Source organism: Mesoplodon densirostris, chromosome 8 (assembly GCF_025265405.1).
Source record: "Mesoplodon densirostris isolate mMesDen1 chromosome 8, mMesDen1 primary haplotype, whole genome shotgun sequence".
In the NCBI taxonomy this organism is placed as follows: domain Eukaryota; kingdom Metazoa; phylum Chordata; class Mammalia; order Artiodactyla; family Ziphiidae; genus Mesoplodon; species Mesoplodon densirostris.
The window spans coordinates 4,703,835-4,720,905 of NC_082668.1; the positions used below are offsets into that span (position 1 = coordinate 4,703,835).

Consider the following 17,071-nt stretch of genomic DNA (forward strand, 5'->3'; position numbering starts at 1 on the left):
CTGAGAAGTAAGCCAGACACAGCAGCCAGGGCCTCTGTTCTGCCACCTCTGGGCTGGATGGCCCTATGCAAATCACTGGTCTTCTTCTAAGCCTCAATTTCCCCCCCTGCAAACTCCACCTACAACACAGAGGTGTTGCAAGGACTAAAGATAACATTCTGCTAAAAATAAATAAAAAGACCATGTGCTGGGGAATGCACTGACCTCCCAGCTCAGAACCAGAGGCTGTGAAATAGCACTTTGGAGGGCTTTCTGCAACTAGACGGATGGTGAGGAGGGAAGCCGGAGAAGGAAAGCCTGGAGCTGGCTCTGTTTCATGGGGTGCAGGGTGGCTTGGCAGGTGGTGTGAAAGGGTAAGGAAGAGGTGAGCAGTGAGGAAGCCCGGGCTGAGGCACTCAGCACCTTTCTGCACCTGCGAGGCGAGTGGGAAAGCCAGCGCTTCGGGAAGATGCTGGAAGTGGCTGGGAGCGGTGTGTGGGACGTCGGCTCAGAGTCCCACTTCCTTCTTTAGAAATAAGTTAAAATGACATTCATTCAACAGCCCTTGATGGGTTCATCTCTATTAACTCCTGCCTTTTGGCTCAAGCTACTTTTTCTGTGGGCTGTCAACCTTGGGCCCCATAACAGCTTGTCACCTCGATCATTATCAAAGACGGGGATGAGGGATGGTGGTGGGGTGGGGAGTGTTTGCCCAAGTTGCTTCATATCTGAGGTTGTTCAGACAACACAGCATCTCCTTAATCTCGTAAGACAGAGACAAGTCATTCTAACATCGTCAGATGGGAACTTACCCTTGGTTCCCGACAGCGACTGTCCTACGCTGGCTCCAGGCCTTCCTTCTTGTGTCTATCAGGATATCAGGAAACCTGCTCGCAAAATCTCCCCTGGGAGGAAAGGGCTTGGCCAAAGCTGGGTTTCCCACACAGTCCTGCAAAGGCTTGGGTGGTACTTTCCCCGCTGGGCCATCTCTTCCTTGACTGGAGACACTGACCCATACGAGGTCAGATCTTGCAGGTCCCCAAGACTTATCACTGCTCTGCTTAGCACTGAGGACCTTCCACCCACCCCCGCCCGCTCCTCTCGACTCACCTTCTCGGAGGCACTGCCATACGCACTTTCCCAGATCGTTGCTTACGCCTGGACAGATCAATGGAAAATTTGAGAGCATTCTGGAAACCTGGAAAGCTGAGCTGACATTCTCAGAATCCAAGAGCTGCTGCTGTGGCAGTGGGGGATGGTTTTGTTATTAATAAGTAACCTCTGTTGTCCCTCCGTCAAATTGCGACTCTGATCCATTTTGGAAAATGGATTTGAAAATACAGACAGGCAAAAAGGAAATAAAAGCACCATCACCCCATCATCCAGAGGCAAACACGCTGGATTGTGTATTTCTAGGCTTTCTTCATATGCATATACATACCTGCTCTTTTATTTTTAAATGGGAGTGTTCGATGCTGTTTTGTAACCCGATCTTCTCACAGGACCACTGCAAATAGTTTTCCATGTCATTAAACAGGTTCCCACAACTTCATTTTTAATGACTGCCCAGTGTGTGCCAGCAGCTATGTGCCCCCGTCAATTTGTTGTGGTGTTGTTTTCTCATGCCTGTGGTCTGCAACTTACATCATTATCTGCTCTAAGGAAGTGCCAAGGTTTAGCCCATTAGAAGCTCTCCATTAAAAATGAAAAGGGCATCTGCAGCCCTCCAGAGGGTGGGCCAGTGTCATTCTTCTGAAAGGTATCTTTGTTGCAAAGAGCAACCTGGCCATCAGCCTGTTAGGCTGTGGACGTGGAAAAGAGACCCACTTATATTTCCCAGTGGGCTTCTTCAGAGAGGTTGGGCTGCTTTAAAAAAAAAAAAAAAAGAGCAGAAGAAAATGTTTTGTAATTGTTGGTGAGTGCACACAGGCTCAGTGGCAAAATGAGACGGAACCCTTGATTTCTAACCTCCTGCTGCACTGTTCAAAATTCCTCCCAGAGAGGCAAGGAGGAAGCAGATCTGAAGCACTCTGATTGTCAAATTTGCATCCTCTCTTAGCTGGTTATTGTCCCAAAGGACATTTCACATCAAATTGTACTTGTTTGTAAAGATCTTTCACCCAAGACAGACCACTTCCCAAGACACTGCTGATATGGAGGCTAGAGAAATACAGAGAGAGGATTTAAAATATTGAGAGTCCCTGGGTAGAAATGTAAACAGATTTAAGGGCAGCAGCTTCCGGCCTGGAAACCCCCAAAGGATCCCATTCAGAGCCCCACTCAGGCAAAGCACAGGAGAAACAGCAGCCACACGAAGGAAAAATGGAGGCTGTTCATTAACAAAATGCATTTGTTCAACACGCTCCTAGGGAATACCAACAGTGGGCTAGCCCTGCCCTTGGCGCGGAGAAGCAGAGATAAATAAACCCCCATTTCTACACACCCAAGGCGCCAACCGTCTAAGAGAGGAATCAAACGTGCCAGCAAACATTTGAAACACAGAGTGATAAAGGCTGCGCCCAGACACTTAGGCACGAGGAACATGACAACACAGAAGTGGGACCCAGAGGAAGAGGAAGGAAAGATAGGATACGTCCTAAGAACCACACCTGGTCAGGTAGGATCGAAGCACAGGATGGAGCATCAGGAGCTGAAACTGGTGAGGCCCACAGAAGCTGGATCACGCGGTGTCCTGTGTCCCGGGGAAAGGAGCCTGGGCTTTCTTCAGCCGCCAGGAGGAGCCTTTGGGTTTTCAGCGGGCACAGGTCTTATGATTCACACTGGAAAGGCTCTTTCTGGGTAGTATGGAGCTTGTTAGACTGGCACAGGGAACAAATGAAGAGACTGTCCTTAGCTTCAGGCAAAAAAGGATTGGGGGCCTCAACAAAGGACAGGGACAACGGGATGGAGGGAGGAAGCAGTTCAAGTGATTATTCAAGAGATGGAATCAGCAGGGCTGAGTGGCCCACTGAAGAGGCGGTGGGGGACAGGGTGAAAGCGAAGAGTAAGTAACGCACAGAGCAAGACCCCCAAGGAAGCAGAAGAGGACTACACCTGGGACAAGAGGGTCAAGAGGGATTCCTTTCCTCAGACCTATGGAAGTAGGAGAGGACAATCATGTAGACGCAGATTCTAACAGGTACGGGGTCTGACTCGGTGGCACAAGGCGGGAAGGACGGCAGCTCCTGGGAGAACGTGCACGCTGCGTGAAGTAGGGGTAGATTGCTGAGAAGGAGGAGAGTAGAAATAGGATCTCTTGGGGACAGCGGTCAACATTTGGAACAGCCAGTAAAGGGCGAGGAAGGAGAAGCTGGTGCTCAGCCCTGGGAAGTATAAGCCAAAGGGCCCTGAGGACCAGCTGAGCCCAGAGGCCAATCTCCATGAATGGTGTTCCCTCCAGCAGCACTCTGCAGCCAAGGGGGGAAGAGCGGGTGGGTGATGATTGGATTCCCAACTGAAAATGCGGCCAACAGACGCACGGGATGGCCACGTCCCCTCAACTCAAGGGAACTGAGGACGCCGAGAAGAGAGAGTGGAGGGCTGCCCAGGGAAGGAAGTGAAGCCAGGAAGGGCTGAGAAAGCCAGGGGCCGATGACCCAAGTTTCAACAGAGAAGCGATGAGGAGAGTACCAACAGGAGGGCTAGCTAGACGGACCAGAGCCTTACGCTGTGAAGTCAGCATGCTGGCGCGTCAGACTCCAAACGTGGAGTAAACACACTGATGGCAACGTCCAGGAGGTGACCCGGGAGTGGGGGGTTGAAGTGGGGCTGGTGTTCTGTCGGTGCCCATGAAGGACAAGGGCCAGCAGAATGGAGGAGGGTGGTGGGAGGGTCTATGAGACGGTCCTACTTTCAGGCTGGTCCAGGCTGAGTTCCCCACCAGTGTCTGAGGCCCCATTTCCAGCATGGGCCTGACCAGTCAGCAACGGCCACCTGGGCTTGGATTGAGGTGCCTGGAGTTCTCCCAGGTGGGGAAGAGGCTCTGAGGAAACTGCTCTCCTGGGAGAGGACAGTCTTGGGATCCACCTGATGGACCTGGAAGCAGCAGGAGACACCCACCTCTAGGGGAGACCACAGTGTCCCAAGGGAGCCTACAAACCCCAGAACACCACTGTGGGATTTAGCAACAGCCAAAATCCACAGTCTGTTCAAGGAGAGCTTGGCTGAAACCAAGATAGTCCCACAGTTAGGCATGGGTGTGGGTTTCGCCCACGCATCCAGTCCTGTCTGAGGACACCCCAGTGCCATTCTGTGTCAGTGTCTTGAGGAATGATGGATAGATTCCATCCCAGGGAGTAAGGCAAGCCTTGCCTCACACCGTTGCCAAAACGCAGGTACCTGCCGGCTGATAAAGAGCCCGACGGCCTAAGGGGCCCTCCTTAGAACCCTCACTCCCAGACCCTTCAACTGCCACCTGTGACAAAGAGCCCAGGAAATTCGTGTTTCCAGCACCGTCACCTGAACCACATTACCTTCCAGAGTAGCACCAAGTAGTTACAAATTACAAGGTAAATGTTAACGCTGCTCGTGGGTTCTTAGGAAAAGTTCTTAGCTGTTGCCACCATTTAGTAACCTGTACCCCCAGGTTTGCCTTAATCTCTCTCTTTTTTTTTTTTTTTTTGCGGTATGTGGGCCTCTCACTGTTGTGGCCTCTCCCGTTGCGGAGCACAGGCTCCGGATGCGCAGGCCCAGCGGCCATGGCTCACGGGCCCAGCCGCTCCGCGGCATATGGGATCCTCCCAGACCGGGGCACGAACCCGCATCCCCTGCATCGGCAGGCGGACACCCAACCACTGCGCCACCAGGGAGGCCCAATCTCTTTTTTTTTTTGTTTTGTTTTTCCAGCTCAGTTTGAACTCCTATAGCCTGGGCACGGGAGATCTGGATCCCTGTCCTGGCTGTTTTAGGAGCCAACACCCCCGGTGGGGAGGGAGGGCGTCCGAAGCCCCGGAACCCGCAGGCAGGGCGTGCCGGGCTGGGGGAAACAGGGCGCCGGTGCCGGGGCGTCCGCCGGGCCCAGCCCGGGTGACTGACCTTGGCCTCCCCGCAGGTGCGCACAAGCGCTGCTGGAGCACGGTGCCTCGGTGCAGCGCGCGGGCGGCGCGGGCCTGGACACGCCCCTGCACGTGGCGGCTCAGCACTGCCTGGACGAGCACACGCGCCTCTACCTGGGCCGCGGGGCGCGCGTGGACGCGAGGAACGCCCGCGGCGAGACGGCCCTGAGCGCGGCGTGCGGCGCTGCGCGGCGGCCCGACGAGCACGCGCGCTGCCTGCGCCTGTGCGCGCTGCTGCTGCGGTGCGGCGCGGCGGCGGACGCGCGCGACGAGGACGAGCGCAGCCCGCTGCACAAGGCCTGCGGCCACGCGTACCACGGCTTGGCGCGCCTCCTGCTGCGGCACGGCGCCGACGCGGGCGCGCTGGACTACGGGGGTGCGTCGCCGCTGGCCCGAGTGCTGCACACGGCCGCCTGCGCCCCCGAGGCCGCGCCGCAGCGCACGCTGCAGGCGCTGCTCAACCACGGCTCCCCCACCGTGTGGCCCGACGCCTTCCCCAAGGTAAGAGGGGGTCGGGGACAGGCCACGAGGACTTTGCAGCGCAGGGACCCGGCCAGCCGCCGGGGGGCATGCAGCGCTTCTCAGGCTTTCAGGGGCCCGGAACCCCCCTGGAGACTGGTCCAGATGCAGATTCTGATCCCGCAGGAGGGGTGGCAGAGTCTGCATTTCTAGCAAGACTAGAGATGAGGGTGAGGTCTTGGAACCACACTTTGAGGAGCCAGGGCTGGGCAGCCCTTTCTAGAGTCACGAGAAAATGAAAAGGTTGGGGGGTCAACAAGCATACTCGAGTGAGACCTTGCAGATTTGTCACCTGGGGACGCTAGGCACTTGTTTCTATGATGCCGTCATGGCTCAAAATATTTTGGCAGATTATCTTTTGGTTTAATTGGTGAACAATGAAATCAGTCTCTTGTCGCATCTGGTATTTGGCTTGAAATGAAATACCCAATGTGACCATCCACCTTATTAATAGGATTAGTGATAGCACTTCACAGTTTTCTCTCACTCAGTCCTCACCACACGCCTGTGAAATACACCAGGCTCCTGACATTCCCTTACCTGGATTTCAATCAGGTGAAGTGCCCTGTTCAGGGTCAAGGCTGTGTTGGGACCTCAACCCCACTTTGCAGACTTGGCTCTGAGCTGCTTGTCGCCTTTCCACGTATCAGATCTGCACTGAAATGATAAAGATGAAGAATAAACATTTCTTATCAGAGAAAATAAAGACAGAAAATGTTTCCAAAAGGAAAGTTTCCAGAATACTAGTTAAAATAAGCGATTGTCCTCCCCCGAAAGATTTCATTGAAGGGAGGGCATTCTATTCGATGTAAAATTGGCTGTGCTTAATTTAAAAATTATCCCAGATTCACCAGTCATATGCCAGAGACGTGTTTGGCCTGATAAGCTTTACACAAATAGCCTAAAAGCTGTTATCCTAAAAGGACAACAGCTAGATGGTCTAGATGGTCTGAAAGAGTGAGATTCACACATTTCTTTCAAATGCTAACTTTGCATCCCAGATGCGTACAGAATAAAACTCTTGTCTCTCAAAACACAGGTGAGAAATGGAAAATCCACCCAGACAATTCCCTGGGTGTTTCCTTACTTGACAAACTTTATGACAAGTTTCTTATGCCAAGTCTGGCACCATCTTCGAGTCATCCTCTTGAGGCATTCTACTAATGCAGTGATTTCCATACCATGCGTGGACTCTTGAAAGGGAAGAAACGCCAGCCTTTTTGTATTCTATAACACTTCCCTTTTATAGTCATGATTTACATTTAGACGTTTCCCAATATTAGCAGGCTTAGTTCATCTACTGATAAAATGGAAACCTACCACCCCTCCAATTCACACTGTGTGTGCCTTAAACCAAGATGCACCCTTCAACCCTTATGGTGTGAAACTGCATAAAGAATGAACAAGAAACAACAAAACAACAAAGAAAGAAACAAGACTTTACATGACGCCCAACAGTGAAAAACACCTGGGACAAATTCTTTTAAAGAAAAAAAAAAGTCAGTATATTTCAGTGGTGACCAGTAATAATCCTTTGTTAGCCTCGAAGACATTCGATTTTTAGAGACCTCTGTCCAGGTTTCAATGTCCGAGGTGCAACCCCACAGGCATCATCCCGGGGGACAGGACTTCTAGCACCTGAACTCTGTCTCCAAGGCTGTGGAATCACCCCACCTTGACCTAGAGATGCAGGGCAAAGCCCAGTGCCTCCCCTTTGGGCCTCCAGGGGCCCCGTCCTGGGATATCCTCACGACATCCTTTGTCAGCCACACAGGAATGGAGCAGGTCAGTGGGGTGCGGGGTGGCTGTGGATTTGGGTCTTGGGACAGTTAGTTACAACGGGGACCAAGAGGCCACGAGAGGTGCTTGGCTTCTGGAGATGATGATCAATCTCCCAGCAGTTCCACACCATTGCGGAAAGAACCGGAGTTTCTCTGAGAAATCTTAATACTTTGAGGCTTTCACAGAGCACAGTGCAGGGGACCTTCAGTCAAAGTTTGTTGAATGAGAGAATGGGATTCCAGCAACCCCAGGGCACGGCGCTGCAGTTAAAATCTTTGGAAACAGGCCTCCAACGTCTTTGCGCTGAGGCCCGCCCACACCTCGGGGCGGGGGACGGTGCAGAGGAGGTCCGCAGCCCCCTGCCCCCTGGCGCCCCCGGCTAGGAGCAGGTTGCGGGCAAGAGCGCATTTACTACCAACCTGGGCATCCTCCAAGCCAACGTACAAGTGCCTGTGAGGCTCTGGCCTCGCCCCAGGACAACCAGGGTGAACACTCTGGAAATGTGGCGTCAGCATCCAGGCCCCCTGCATGTGCTCCACCGGGAAAGGGGTCTAATCAGCACGCGGGACATCAAAGAGCAGACCCGACTCGCTCAGCAGCCCCCGTGGAGCGCGCAGCAAACACGCTGAAACGAGCCACAAAGATGCTCTGCAGGCAAGACTCAGCGCCATGGCGAGGCATACACAGAGGCACCGGGGAATGTCACAGAGCACGCCGGCCGTGGGCAGCAGCCGTGCTTTAAATAGATGTAAAGAGACACCCACGGAGCTCAGAATTACTGAGGCAAAAGGTTTCGCAGCGAGCTTATGACATAAATCACAGTTCCCCGGTGCCCAGACAAAGGCACCAGTGCCGCAGCAGGCGGACTCAGAAGCATCCGTCGGAGCCGCGCGCACTGCGCTGCCGCGAACATCAAAGCGGTGTCACGGCTGGGAAAGCAAGCATGTGGACAATGCCAGGCCTTTCTACCCGGCTGACCGCTGCTTAACACCAGAGTCAGGTGGGGGGACGCGAGGGCAGGTGCAGGTGCGGTGTCAGGATGCAGCCAGGTTTGAATTCTGGAAGTTGCCGGGACGCAGGGGGCCCGGCCTAGAGGAGAGCGGGCAGGAGGGCAGAGAAACGCACACACAAGGGTGGATCCAGACTAGCTGCCGCAAGTTGACTTTGTGGGTTGGATGCTTGGTCTGGGGTAAAGGCCTTTGCTCACGTTCCTCTCTCCTTCTGCCCGTCACCTGGGCAGTCATAAATAATTCACGCTTAGATTTGCCCAGGAGTTGGGGAAGTGCCAGGCCAACACCAGTGATGAAAGCTCTCCCCCACAGGCATCCCTTAAGCACTTATTCATTCAACAAACGTTTCTAGGGAGCGGCTGTGCTCCCGTGCTGGTGGTACAGTGTTGAACCGGAGCATGGGTATTTCCTGCCCTCATGGAGCTGCCAGTCACGTGGGTGAGATGGCCTTGACTCAGATAACCACACACACCACTGTGAAATTGCTGTGATGTGAAAAGCTGCAAAGCCAAGGCCCTCCAGACCTTGAAGGTACCAAACGAGGGGCTAGACCTGGCTGAGCAGGGAGTCCGAGGCTCCCTCGAGGGCTTATAGAGTGATTCTGGATCTGAAGGCTGGAGACTTAGCTGTGTGAAGAGGGGAGGGGAAATCATTCCAGGCAGAAGGAACAGCAGGTGCAAAGGTCTTGGGGCAGGGCTTCCCTGGTGGTGCAGTGGTTGAGAGTCCGCCTGCCGATGCAGGGGACGCGGGTTCGTGCCCCGGTCCAGGAAGATCCCGCATGCCGCGGAGCAGCTGGGCCCATGAGCCATGGCCGTTGAGCCTGCACGTCCGGAGCCTGTGCTCCACAATGGGAGAGGCCACAGCAGTGAGAGGCCCGCGTACCGCAAAAAAAAAAAAAAAAAAAGTCTTGGGGCAGAAGGAGCTCTGCAATATGTGCAGGGGTTGGTGGGGGGAGAATGACACAGTAGCTGGAGGGGAAACAGCAAGAGTCGGGACCGTAGGCAGGGCCCTCGTTAAGAGTTTGCACCTTTGTCTTAAGAACAATAGGAGTCTATTACATCATCTTAAGCAGGACAGGTGACATAATCCAGTGAGAATTGGAGGGTGATTTCTCTGCTCAGGGGTAGAGAACATGCTCTCTTGGGGGCTGCTGGGAAACCCCCGGCTGTCGTGCGGTCCAGGTGAGGGATGCAGGTAGCTGGAGCAAGGGGAAATGGGAGGTGGAGGGCAAGAATGACAGATTCTAGAAACATCTGCAAACCTCTGGTCTTGCCTCTCCTTCTGGGCATTGACCACGCTGCACATATGGACCTGAAGTTTTTGTTTTCTTTTTACCGAATTACGGAATTAGGTAACGTGACTTCACACTCCAATTTCCTAGGGTTTTCCGTGGGGGGAGCCTGGGGTAGCAGTCGTCAAAACCCAGGGCTCCCTTCCCTGCCTTTACACAGCAGTGCCTGCACGCTGCCCCATGGGAGGGGGGAGGTGAGCTATCAGCCATAGCGCACCTCCGTTTTCCTTGCTTCTGTTTTATTTCTCCATCTACGTAGAAAGCAGTGTGCCCGTGTGATTCTTCCCCTTAATTTTCTGTCTGTCGCCTCATTAGCTGAAGAGAGTGTGCGCGGACCCTAATGGCATCAGTGTGTCAGAGTAACGTGGCAGCCGCTTCTCCACAGACAGCAAGGAGGCAGCGGAGATTTTAAAACTGTGTTGGCGTAAAAATAATGAAGGCAGCCAGCTGCCTGGCAAACATGAGGGGGGCGCAGCGCGGAGGGGTTGGAAAGGGCCCGGGAGCCCCAGAGAGGTGGAACAGAGAAGAGACAGGAAATGAATTCCCAGAGACAGGCAATAAGACTTTGTCACAGTCCATGACCCAGGGAGGAGGGGCCTGGGGAAGGGGGAGCTCTTACTGAGGGAGGGCAGCTGTTCCTGGGGGCTGGGGCTTGAGGGGAGGGATGGGGATGTCCAGGTAGCATGCAGTCACTGGGAACCATTGAATATTTTGCAGAGAAGTGAGAGGGCCAGTGGGAGGGTAGCTGGAGGGTCCAGGTTGGCCTGAGGAAAGTCTGAAGATGCAGGAATTGCCTAGGGTACCATGTAAAGACAGACAAGACTAGATCTGGAGGAATCCACTGTGAACTGCTCTTTTCAAGGGCATGGTTTCCTCCCAACACAGAAAAGGGGCCGATGGAATTCACTGCGCTCCCGGAAATGGCATGTTAGTGGTGGCTGGTGTAAGCCAGAAATACCAGCATGTCAAGAGCACACGGTGGGGTGCGAGGCTGGGCTGGGAAGATGCACGCCTGCCTGGCTCTCCCTCTGCAGCTCAGCCTGCCGTGTTCATTCTCTCCTTCTCTAAAGCCCACTTAAGCCGGAGCTTGTGACTGTAATGGATTAGGGAAAAAACAACATTGGGGTAGGGAGGGGACCAGAGATGATAAGAGTAATACGATTACCCATTTAAATGGGCAGCTGCTCCTGTCTCATGTTAAAATATCTGTGAAGGCATAGACAGGAGGAAGGAAGGATGGAAGGAAGAGGGGGAGGGGGAGAAAGCAAATCCACGGCACCAACAGGAAGAGCTCATGTCTGAGTCAGGAAGGGCTGATGCAGCTCTGCTGCACGGCCGTCAGTTTTCAGGCAATCAGGCAGACATTACAGACAAATAGTTCAAGTCCACCAGGCAGTAGGGGATGCTTGTGGAGGTGCAGTGCATCATGGGAGATGCAGTCAAGTGCAGAGGTGGAAACTGAGGAACCTGAGTTCCATAGCAACCTGCTACTTTGCTGGGGGGAGGGTGGGAGGAAGAGGCCTCCTGGTGGAGTACAGGTCACCAGGCTGGGCATCGCCCTCGCCAGCCTTCCTCCACTCTGCCCCTCCACCATCTCACAAGTGAACAGAGAACGGGACCGTGGACTTCCCCTGCATATTGACAGACCTCGTGTCTGGATCTCAGCTTAATCAGAGATGAATACAGAAAAAAATGAATGGATTCATTGTGGGGAAGGGCAGAAGAGAAAAATGAGATGGCATCCTGAGAGGAGAGACGAAATCCGTACCTCTCATCAAAGGATCCAGAAGAAAATCTGAAAACGTGTGTGCCCTGTGTGCCATCCTTTATGGGATGCCAGAAGATCTAGTCTTTATTTATTTATTTTTTTTCTTTTTGCGGTATGTGGGCCTCTCACTGTTGTGGCCTCTCCCGTTGCGGAGCACAGGCTCCGGATGCGCAGGCCCAGCGGCCATGGCTCACGGGCCCAGCCGCTCCGCGGCATATGGGATCCTCCCAGACCGGGGCACGAACCCGTATCCCCTGCATCGGCAGGCGGACTCTTAACCACTTGCGCCACCAGGGAGGCCCAGATCTAGTCTTTAAATGCATAAAACCAGACAGGTTAAGCTGAGGAGTCAATAGAATGGCATGAAAAGGAAGATGGAGATAAATTTATACCAAGAAAGCAAGAGCACAGTGGTGGGTCAGATTACACATTAAAGGAAGTAAAAGGCAGAACTGATTCATTAAACAAATCAATGATGTAAGGGAGGGTGCTGTGCTGTTTGCATGTGCGCCCCCAGATCCAGTCCCTGCTGTCTCTGTGTTCTGCTCTGCATCCTGATAGGGTACAGAGCCCCTTCAAGCTAACACAGAGCCCCATATCAGCTGGCTTCTGACTGGGTTCAGCCAAGGGAGGCACCATGGGAAATTGGAAGGGGAGGGGGGGAAAGCCAAGGTATTTCTCCCCGTCTTCCTCCACCTTAGGTAGCTTCTACAGCAGCACGTGCATCTCCATGGCTCCAGTACCCCCAGGCGGCTCCTTCTCATAGTCACAGCCCCACCAGGCAGCCCCTGCCTGACTTGGTTCCAGCCTCCCTTGTATCTCTCACAACAAGAAGCACAGGCTTCAGGATTGGTGGTTTCTGAGTCTCAGTGACATCATCAAAGAACCCGATGTCTTTTAAGTCAGCCTTGCCCTCAAAAATGGTCCTTCTCTTGGTCCCTAAATGGCTTCCAGCAACTGGGCCGACCAGCCTCCTATTCAGATCCAGCTGTTTTCTCTAGAAGCCCTGAGGAAGTCTTTCTTTGTGTTTTATTGGCCCCAATTGGCTTAAACCTGCCCTTCCCCAAACCATTAAATGCCACAGAGCAACTAAGCCCGTGCGCCACAACTACTGAGCCTGTGCTGTAGAGCCCCCAGGCCACAACTACTAAGCCTGTGTGCCACACGACTGAAGCCCGCGTGCCTAGAGCCCATGCTCCCAACAAGAGAAGCCACCACAATGAGAAGCCTGCACACTGCAACGAAGAGTAGCCCCCACGTGCGGCAACTAGAGAAAGCCCACGCGCAGCAACGAAGACCCAACGCAGCCAAAAATAAAAATAAATAAAATAAAATAAATTTATTAAAAAAAAAGAACTTCTTAAGTGCAAAAGAAAAAACAAAGCCAAGAAACTAAAAAAAAAGTGATGGTCGTAAAGGACAAAGAGCAGAGAGCCAATTCACAGATAAGTGATATTATTGAAGAACATACAACAATGGATCCAAAATAATAAAGACATAATAGAAGAGAACTTAGCTGCACTAAAAAATCTTAACATAGAGAAGTTGAATGGATATACTCTGCAAATCAGTGATGGGAGACACATACCTATATACATTCTAAAAAAAATGTTCTAAAAAGGCTTGCAAAGTATCCAAGCAGAAAACAGGTTATTCATAAGGGAATAAAAATCAGGCTGGACTCAGATTTCTCTGCTGCAGTGTTATTGTAAGACAATGAAATATCATCTACAGATGTTTAAAGAAAAAGTTTGGATGCTAGAATTCTATTTTCAGCCAAGATAGCTTTCATTTTGATGGCAAAAGAAAGACACTTTTAGATATCAAGGGCTCATAAGACATGCCTTCCTAAATGCATTTTTTAAAAGAAAAAAAATATTTCCATTTACTGCATTATTTATTCAACAAATATTTATTGAGCACCGGCCATATGCCAACAACATACTAGATGCTTAGGATACCTAATGAGTGAATAAATCAGGGGGAAAAAGTATTGCTTCCCTCATGGAGCTTACATTCTAATGGGGAAGACACATTAAACCACAACCATAATAAATGGGCCAATAAAATGATAAGGGCTAGGGGAGAAGAAGCAAGACGGGAGACAGTGCATTTTAAAGAGGATAGTTAGGATGGGTGGTTTTTGAGTAGACTTGAGAGAGGTGAGGGAATCAGCTAAGCAGATGTCTAGGCAAAGAGCAGCCCAGCAGACAAGCCAAGAGTCTGTGGCCCCAAGGCTGGAGTGAGCCTGATCCACGTGGGGAACAATAAAGGGAGCAGTGTGGCTGAAGGTGGAGAGAACCAGTGGGACAGTAGCAGGAGATGAGGTGGGAGAGGTGGGGGAGGGACACACCCTGGGGGGGGGTCTCATAGGACATTGCAGTGACTTTGGCCATTGGAGTGGTTTGAGGAGGGGTATGGCCTGGCTAACATTTTATGAGGCTCCTTGTGGTCTCCATGTTGAGAACATACTTTAGGAGGAGCAGAATAGAAGTGGGGAGATGACTTAGGAGGTTGTGGCCATAATCCACCTGAGGGATAACGGTGGCATGGACAAGGGAGGTGGTCTGGTTCTGGATATATTTTGAAGGTGGAGCCAACAGGATTTCTTGACAGATTGGCTGTGGGATATGAGAGAAGAGGGGTCAAAGATGACTCCAAGGCTTTTAGCCTGAGAGACTGAAGGGTGAGATGTGCCATCAACTGATATGGGGAAGCTTATGGGGAACGTAAGTCCCGGGCTGCAGGGGGGAGACTTGGGATTTATGTTTCCAATACGTTAGGTGTGAGATGGAGCCAGCCACAAGGAGATATCAAGTAAGCAGTTGGATATTCAAGCCTGGAGTTTGGGAGGGAGGTTTCACTGACCTGGAGATATGCTTTTGAGGGCCGGTGGCATATGGATGGTATTTAAAGCCAGGAAGCTGAATGAGATCACAGGGAGGGAGAGTAAATAGAGAAGAGGAATGAGGACTAAATCCAAGGCCATTCCAGCAGGGAGAAGATGCAGAGATGAGAAAGTAGCAGAGGAAACTGAGAAGGAGCAGCAGTGAGGGAAGTGAAGGAGTAGAAGTGTGGCTTCCTGGAAGCCAAGAGAAGAACCTATCACGTGGAGGACGTGATCAGCTGTGTCAGAAGTGCGGACACACAGCACGAGGCGAGGCAGGCCGGGACCACCGGATGCAGCCTGCTCATGGGCGCTCTTGGCAAGGGCGGATTGGGTGGAGTAGTGGAGACAAAAGGCCAGATGGGATGGGAGTACCCAGCTGACCAAGAGGTGGTGGGAAAGACTGTCTCCGGAATGGGAAACTCAATCTGCAGATTGTCTCAGGTCGACCTCTTAAATGTCTCTCAAAATCTTTCTTCTCTTTCCATCCTGGCTGCCACCAGCTGAGGTTAGGCCACCACCATCTCTCCGCTAGATTGCAAAAATATCCTTGTAACTGGGCTGTCTGCCTCCAATATGGCCCCATGAAACTCTTCTCAACACTGGAGCCATGGTGACATTTCTAAAATTAAAACCTGACCCTGTCACTCCTCCACTCATCATCCTTCAAGGCCTCTTGGGTGCCCTCAAAATAAGTCTAGCCTCCCTATCATGGCAGACAATGGTCTTCTAGATCTGACCCTGCTTTCCTCTCCAGTCCCAGTTCTCACTACTCCCCGTGTCAAACTGCATGCCACAGCCAATATTTTTTGTTCCTTTTCACCTCCCACGTTTGGTAAATGTTTTCTCCACCTAGAACATTTTGGTCCTCAGAACTCTCCACACCTTTTGTAACTCCTACTCCATGTCTTAGCTTGAATGTCACTTCCTCCAGAAATTTTTCCTTGATCAACTCACCACCCCATTGCAAATCTAGGTCTGAGTTAGTTGTCATTTCTAGCACCTGGTGATTCTTTCACCATAGTACTATGGCACCTATACATTTATTTTTATTATTACTACTACTACTACTACTACTACTACTACTACTTCTACTACTATTATATGAGACTGTATCATTTGGGACTGTAAAATTCTGTGAAGCCAAGGCTTGCCTTTGTTATCACACAAACGTAACAATCTTTAATCTTTATATCTGAAAATATCTTTGGAATGAATGGCTTAAACAATCCAGTTAAAATAGAGACAACTTAAATAATTGTCAGGCAGGTGGTAAAACTAAATGCAACTACCAAAAATTATTTCCCAAGGAGATAGATAGCATAAAATAAGATCTTGTACTAATTATAATCTGGAACACAAACTTCAGATGTTACTAAGGAGGGAGAAGAATTGGTTAAGAGAGGTGAGAGAAGGGATAATGGTAGATCTAGAGCACAAAAGATACTATTTTGATGTTTACAGAAATATAGGTTAATATTTTTTTATTCTGAAGGTAACCACTAGTAAAATTTTAAATAAGATATAGACTTCCAAAATATAAAAGAAAGGGACTTCCCTGGTGGCACAGTGGTTAAGAATCCACCTGCCAGTGCAGGGGACATGGGTTCGATCCCTGGTCTGGGAAGATCCCCCATGCTGCAGAACAACTAAGCCCGTGCACCACAACTACTGAGCCTGCACTCTAGAGCCCACGAGCCACAACTACTGAAGCCCGAGTGCCTAGAGCCTGTGCTCTGCAACAAGAGAAGCCACCGCAATGAGAAGCCCACACAAGGCAACAAAGACCCAATGCAGCCCCCCAAAAAAATCTTTTTTAAATATATAGAAGATAAATACAAAGAAAATACAAACCTGTATAACAGAAATCAGACAACAAAGGAAACAAGAAGCATAAAAAATCGTAAAGAATAAAATGATAGAAGTAAAACCAGATAGATTATTTATAACAATAAATACAAATTTCTTAAGTTACCCTATTACCAGTAGAGACTCTGAAACACTTTAAAACAATGTGAAACAAAAGGTTAGAATTAGAGAGTGGGCAGAGGTAATTCTAGCAAAAACACACTGAAAATAAAATGAGGGACTGATATCAATATGCAATGCAGGAGAATCCCAGGGAAGTACACAAAATGAGAAGAAAAGATTCGCTTGACATTGATGAAGGATACAGTCCATGGTGAAGAGATAACCATTAAGAACCTTACATGCCCAAAAGAGATTATGTTAAAATGGAGAAATTAACTGAAAAATAATAATTCTAGATGATTTTAAATTCATATCTCAGTCTTTCCCATAGATAAAGTAGGGAAAAAAAGTGTAGAAGCTTCACATCATCAATGTGACATATACATGTTGAACTTTGAACCGTCAAACAGAATACAACTTCTAGTGCTTCAAAATCACACATTATTTAAAGCCGGAATACAATACTCCAGAAAATTAATAGCAAAAGTTAATTTTTAAAAATAATTTATGGAGTTCCTTGGTGGCCTAGTGGTTAGGATTCCAGGCTTTCACTGCCGTGACCCGAGTTCAATCCTTGGTTGGGAAACTGAGATCCCGCAAGCCACAAAGTGCAGTGTGGCCAAAAGTTTTTTTTAATTAACTTTTTGAAAATTTCATCGCACACTCCCAAATGAATACTGCGTCAATAGTTATTTAATTGCAGACTGTTTAAGAAAGAAAGACAGTGACAACATTGTGCGTCAAAACTTATGGCTCTGACCACACCTCTGTTCAAAGGAAGATCCATAGCACTTGAAAAATTGCTTTATT

General features: G+C 50.4%; 1 protein-coding gene across 1 annotated transcript in view; it reads left to right on the forward strand.

The window, feature by feature from the left end:
* Nucleotides 1-17,071, forward strand: part of ASB18 (ankyrin repeat and SOCS box containing 18) — a 62,909-nt gene that overhangs the window by 41,259 nt on the left and 4,579 nt on the right. Inside the window, exon 4 of the mRNA XM_060107396.1 lies at nucleotides 5,030-5,534. Coding sequence (XP_059963379.1) covers nucleotides 5,030-5,534 — 505 coding nt within the window. The remainder of the gene's footprint in view (nucleotides 1-5,029; nucleotides 5,535-17,071) is intronic.